We start from the raw sequence: 6,366 nt of genomic DNA, 5'->3' as shown, positions 1-6,366 counted from the left end.
GGCCTTTTCCCCAGAAGTCAAAAGACCAGACCGGACCGCAAAAAGACCGCAGACCGCGGTTTTTTGCGGTCTATAGACCGGTTTCGGTCTGCATCAGTTTTAACCGGTTTATGACCGGTCTTTAGGCCAATATTTTAAAATTATGAATCGGTAAATTTATTAACATCTCTAATAGCTTCAAAACGAGCCCAAGAACGTTAAATTCCGTTAGGAATTGGTGCTTCTATAAAATAAGTCTGGTACATCTATTATTCCCAAAAGTAATTTACATTTTAATTCATATCTCTCTCGTTTTTTTACCAAATCGTACGTTCTTGGGTGCGTTTTAAAGGGTATTTAAGGGGCTATAAAAGACCGGTCCAAACCGGTCAAGACCGGTTCACGTTAACCGGTTTTTTTGCGGTCTTTACATTTCAAAAATAAAAGACCGTAACCGCAGGTCCGGTCTTTTGCGGTCTTGGTCCGGTCTGGTTACGGTCTTTTTCCAGTCACGAGACCGGACTTCCAAACACTAGTTGCATATCTGCTACAAGAGGTCAAGATGGGAGTGATAGCAGCCAATATCAGAGACATCGCAAACGAACAGTTCAACGAAATGACCAAGGATTTGAGAGAGCTGACAGAGGGGATCAAGGAGAAGGTGGTGGAGGAGGTGGAGAAGAAAACAGCAGTGATGGAGAAGAAGACAGCAGAGCTGATGGAGGTGGTCGAGAAAGCAGCACAGCAGGCGGGCAATACAGGCAGTTCCCTGTACAGAGACGCACTTGTAAGGGCGGTCTCTGGGGCACCTCTGGATGCTAACCCTAGGTTGGCCGCAAAGGAGGGCATCAGGCAGCGACAGTTGCTAATCGACCTACCCAAGGACTCCAGGCTCAGGGAATGCGCAATCATGGTATTGGTGGGCAAGTTCTCAGAAGCCATGGGGAAGGCGACAGCGAACCAACACAAGATGAGGTCGGCTTTGAAGTTGCAGAACAGTGGTGTACTGGTTGAGATGGCTACGGATGAAGGCACAACGTGGCTTGCATCCAAGCCCAACACAGGAGCCTTCCTGCAGGAGCTGGGGGAGTCAGAGGCCTCGTTCAAGACGAGGTCTTACAATGTCATCGCTTACTATGTGCCTTTGAACCTAGATACCAACAGCGACAAGGACAGGAAGGAAATAGAGGAAACCAACACACTAGTGGCTACCACTTTATTTCTATAACCTAGACCCAAGCCTAGAGGGTCATTTCTATAACTTAGACTTAAGCCTAGAGGCCATATCTATAATGCTTAGGATTTTTTGAAAGGCATTTCAAATGTAGGCCTGGGTATTTCATAGTGAATTTTCCATAGATACCCAGCGCATTTTCTGCGATATTTCAAATGCATTCCTGGGTATTTCATTGCGATTTTTCAATGGATACCTTGCGCATTTCATTGCGATTTTTCCATAGATACCCTGGGCATTTCATTGTGATTTTTCAAATGTATCCCTGGATATTTCATTGCAAAATTTCAATGGATACCTGGCGCATTTCATTGCGATTTTTCAATAGATAACCTGGGTATTTCATTGCGATTTTTCAAATGTATCCCTGGGTATTTCATTGCGATTTTTCAAATGTATTCCTGGGTATTTCATTGCGATTTTTCAATGGATACCTGGCGCATTTCATTGCGATTTTTCAATAGATACCCTGGGCATTTCATTGTGATTTTTCAAATGTATCCCTGGATATTTCATTGCAAAATTTCAATGGATACCTGGCGCATTTCATTGCGATTTTTCAATAGATAACCTGGGTATTTCATTGCGATTTCTCAAATGTATTCCTGGGTATTTCATTATGATTTCTCAATAGATACCCTGGGCATTTCATTGTGATTTTTCAAATGTATCCCTGGGTATTTCATTGCAAAATTTCAAATGTAGCCCTGGGCATAAATGGTCAAAAACGAAAGTTGTAGCCCTACACTGTAGCTTCCCGAATCTGTTTGAATTATGTTCTGAAGTGCTCCCGTTGTGGAGATATGAGGTAAAGGAATTTGAAAAGTGTTGTGTTTCTTTTTTTTTTTTTTTTTGTGTTTTTCTCTATGAAAACAAAACCAAATAACATGATTTCAGTCTATTCAGAAAACTAAAAGAAAGGGCTACAATTATTGTATTGTGGGAAAAATGACCAAAAAAGGAAGGTGCATCCCCTACTATAAGAATCAGATATAGACGACCAAGTTTACTGATAGACTACAAAAAAGTCGGACTTAGACTACACAGTTTACTGATACACTATAAAAGACTACAAAAGTCGAAATTAGACTACAAAGTTTACTAATACACTACAAAAGACTACAAAAGTCGAACTTAGGCTACAAAAGCATGGACTTAGACTACATAGTTAGGGTTAGAGTCAAAAGGTTATTTTGACTACAAAGTTTGTAGTGTGCGCTTTTTCATTAAAAAAGTTTGTAGTGTCCGCTTTTTGAGACTACAAAAGTTGTAGTGTTGCGCTTTTTCATTAAAAAAGTTTGTAGTGTCCGCTTTTTGAGACTACAAAAGTTGTAGTGTTGCGCTTTTTCATTAGAAAAGTTTGTAGTGTCCGCTTTTTGAGATGTGTGCTTTTTTATTAGAAGAGTTTGTAGTGTCTGCTTTTTCATTTAAAAAAGTTTGTAGTTGACATGTATTTTATGGTGTCCTTGGCCCTATCTATGTTATGGGGATGAGGTTGAAGGATTGCCATCATATTGCCAGTGCTGCAGCATTAGTATTTGACATCATGCACAAGTTGTCTTTCACATTAGGAAAGGCCATTCTATGTCTTTCATATTGATACCTCCTGTCCTATCTTAAAACATAATTATAAGTTTATGTGGGGATATGGCTGAAGGATTGACATGACATGACCAGTTTTTGACATCATGACCAAGTTTGCCTTTCACGCTGTCTGCTTTCACATTGATAACTACTGGCCTGTCCCAAACATAGTCAACTTTGATACAGGTCTTTGAGGACTGTAGGATGATGGGCTGATTCATCCTTTGAGGTGTCTTGAAGACAGGTCATGTTGTAAGTTGACCATGTATTGAGTAGATATGAACATGAATAGCCTTCTCTAGCTTGAAAGCCAACTTGGGCATGATGTGAGGAACTGATGATGTGGCAATAGCAATATGTAAAGTCATGTGAATCCTTCAGCCATATCCCCATATGAGCTTACAATTATGTCTTGAGATAGGACAGTAGGTATCAATATGAAAGACATAGAATGGCCTTTCCTAATGTGAAAGACAACTTGTGTATGATGTCAAATACTAATGCTGCAGCACTGGCAATATGATGGCAATCCTTCAACCTCATCCCCATAACATAGATAGGGCCAAGGACACCATAAACTACATGTCAACTACAAACTTTTTTAAATGAAAAAGCAGACACTACAAACTCTTCTAATAAAAAAGCGCACACCTCAAAAAGCGGACACTACAAACTTTTCTAATGAAAAAGCACAACACTACAAACTTTGTAGTCTCAAAAAGCGGACACTACAAACTTTTCTAATGAAAAAGCACAACACTACAAACTTTTGTAGTCTCAAAAAGCGGACACTACAAACTTTTCTAATGAAAAAGCGCAACACTACAACTTTTGTAGTCTCAAAAAGCGGACACTACAAACTTTTTTAATGAAAAAGCGCACACTACAAACTTTGTAGTCAAAATAACCTTTTGACTCTAACCCTAACTATGTAGTCTAAGTCCATGCTTTTGCAGTCTAAGTTTGACTTTTGTAGTCTTTTGTAGTGTATTAGTAAACTTTGTAGTCTAATTTCGACTTTTGTAGTCTTTTATAGTGTATCAGTAAACTGTGTAGTCTAAGTCCGACTTTTTTGTAGTCTATCAGTAAACTTGGTAGTCTATATCTGATTCTTATAGTAGGGGATGCACCTTCCTTTTTTGGTCATTTTTCCCACGATACAATAATTGTAGCCCTTTCTTTTAGCTTTCTGAATATACTGAAATCATGTTATTTGGTTTTGTTTTCATAGAGAAAAACACAAAAAAAAGAAAAAAACGTGACACTGTTGAAATTCCTTTACCTCATATCTCCACCACGGGAGCACTTCAGAACATAATTCAAACAGATTCGGGAAGCTACAGTGTAGGGCTACAACTTTCGTTTTTGACCATTTTTGGTAATTGGTCATGTGACCACCCTCCAGGGAAGCCCATTGCATGGACCCTGACATGTGGGATACATTTGAAAAATTGCAATGAAATATCCATGGATACATTTGAAAAATCGCAATGAAATGCCCAGGGTATCTTTTGAAAAATCACAATGAAATACCCAGGGATACATTTGAAAAATCGCAATGAAATACCTAGGGTATCTATTGAAAAATCGCAATGAAATGTGCCAGGTATCCATTGAAATTTTGCAATGAAATATCCAGGGATACATTTGAAAAATCACAATGAAATACCCAGGGATACATTTAAAAAATTGCAATGAAATGCCCAGGGTATCTATTGAAAAATTGCAATGAAATGCGCCAGGTATCCATTAGTGTTTAAAGGTTCAGTTCAGTCCGGTTTTTTGCCCCGAAAACGCGCAACCGTGGACCGCAACCGGTCCAGGACCGACCCAGATATTGAGGGAACCGAACCGAACCACCTAGGACCGGTCTTTTGTGGTCCATGATACTGGTTCAGACCGATCCAGACCGGTTTTTTTGCGTATAATTTATTATACCAATATAAACCATTTGTATCTCAACCATTATTACTCTGAAAAATAAATGGGTTATATAAAATAGTAAAGCATATAAATACCCGTCATTCTACCAATTTTGAAGAGATTTAATGAAGATTTGACATAGCTATGACTGAAACTGAATTACATCGTAGAGACTCGGGTAAAATATGGATTTGGTTATATCTTTCTCAATTCTTAACCGTTTTTGATGAAACAAAAACCCAATAAAAGGTAATAAACGTGGTTACAAGGGCATGTAACGCACGTGACCGTTTAACCGGTTGCAACCGATCAAAACCGGTTTTTGAACGGTTTTAATATATTTTCGAAATGAGGCAACCGGCAACCGGACCAACCCCAAATTGGGGCAACTGCAACCGAAAAAAAGACCGGACCATGGTCCGGTTCAGTTCGGTCCACCGGTTTTTTGCGGTCCTATGGACTGAACCTTTAAACACTAGTATCCATTGACATTTTGCAATGAAATATCCAGGGATACATTTGAAAAATCACAATGAAATACCCAGGGATACATTTGAAAAATCACAATGAAATGCCCAGGGTATCTATTGAAAAATCGCAATGAAATACCAAGGGTATCTATCGAGAAATCACAATGAAATACCCAGGGATACATTTGATAAATTGCAATGAAATGCCCAGGGTATCTATTGAAAAATCGCAATGAAATGCCCCAGGTATCCATTGAAATTTTGCAATGAAATGCCCAGGGTATCTGTGTACTTTACACTCCCCCACACACTCCAGTCAGACTCCATCTGGACTCCACTGGACTCCATCTGGACCAAGAGGTGTCAGATCCACCAATCTTGGAGGTTTGATCATTGAAGCGACCCTGCCATCGGTAGTTTCCGAGGTTCGGCATATCAGCGGCAGCCTTAAGCGATCAACGAAGGCATTGGGCCATGATAAAAGTATAGGATAGATATGAAGATCATTATATAACATAGATATGGAATAAATAGAGGGAAAGTAATGTTAATCAATGAAAGGGATAGGTGGGGTCTTTGAGGGTAGATTACATTGTGACTGTAAAAGCTTGGGACTCAGAATTGGTAGATGGGAAGGTTGGAGAGGGACAGCCTGAGGTGGACTCAGAAAAGGAGCTCGTCGTGGTCGTCGTGGGGAATGCTCTTCAATGTTACGAACAGTTCGAATGCGATTTAACGGCATTATTTGTGTTACTGGTTGCTTTGCACGAGATTTGGCAGAATCGAGCGCTAAGAATTGGGAAAGTTTTGAATTCTTGAAAATGCGTGGTAGGCCAAGGATGTCTTCAGTACCACAAAGGTCAAGGAGTGTACGCCAGGTTTTATTGTGGGCACAGAGGCAAGAAAGTGCCTTGCGAGTGTTGAACGTTGAACAGCTATTCGTGGGTTGAAAAAAGATTATCTGAGCTCACGACACCATGCACTGCCGTTTGCTCCTTCTTCGTGGCTGAATCAAGCCACTGTCCAAGCTGAGTGTGGCTCAGAGTGGTAAGGTCGAGTTCCCCACAGGGTCTCTGAGCACAATCGAGAACAACACTGACAAGTCCTATAATGACAAACAGGGGACAGCGGGATTGGAGTTGGCAACGATCCAGTGCAAAAAGGGGAGCACACGGT

The 6,366-nt window shown here is 40.2% G+C and overlaps 1 protein-coding gene across 1 annotated transcript; it reads left to right on the top strand.

The window, feature by feature from the left end:
* Positions 1 to 595: 595 nt before the first annotated feature.
* On the top strand, positions 596 to 1,207 carry LACBIDRAFT_327838 (uncharacterized protein; the record flags this gene model as incomplete). The annotated part of the gene is made up of 1 exon (XM_001881882.1): positions 596 to 1,207. The coding sequence occupies one exon, from the start codon at positions 596 to 598 to the stop codon at positions 1,205 to 1,207; it is 612 nt and encodes a 203-aa protein (XP_001881917.1).
* Between the last annotated feature and the right edge of the window lie 5,159 nt (positions 1,208 to 6,366).

Source organism: Laccaria bicolor, genomic scaffold, assembly GCF_000143565.1.
Source record: "Laccaria bicolor S238N-H82 LACBIscaffold_14 genomic scaffold, whole genome shotgun sequence".
Classification (NCBI taxonomy): Eukaryota; Fungi; Basidiomycota; class Agaricomycetes; order Agaricales; family Hydnangiaceae; genus Laccaria; species Laccaria bicolor.
This window is presented reverse-complemented; position numbering and strand designations above follow the sequence as displayed.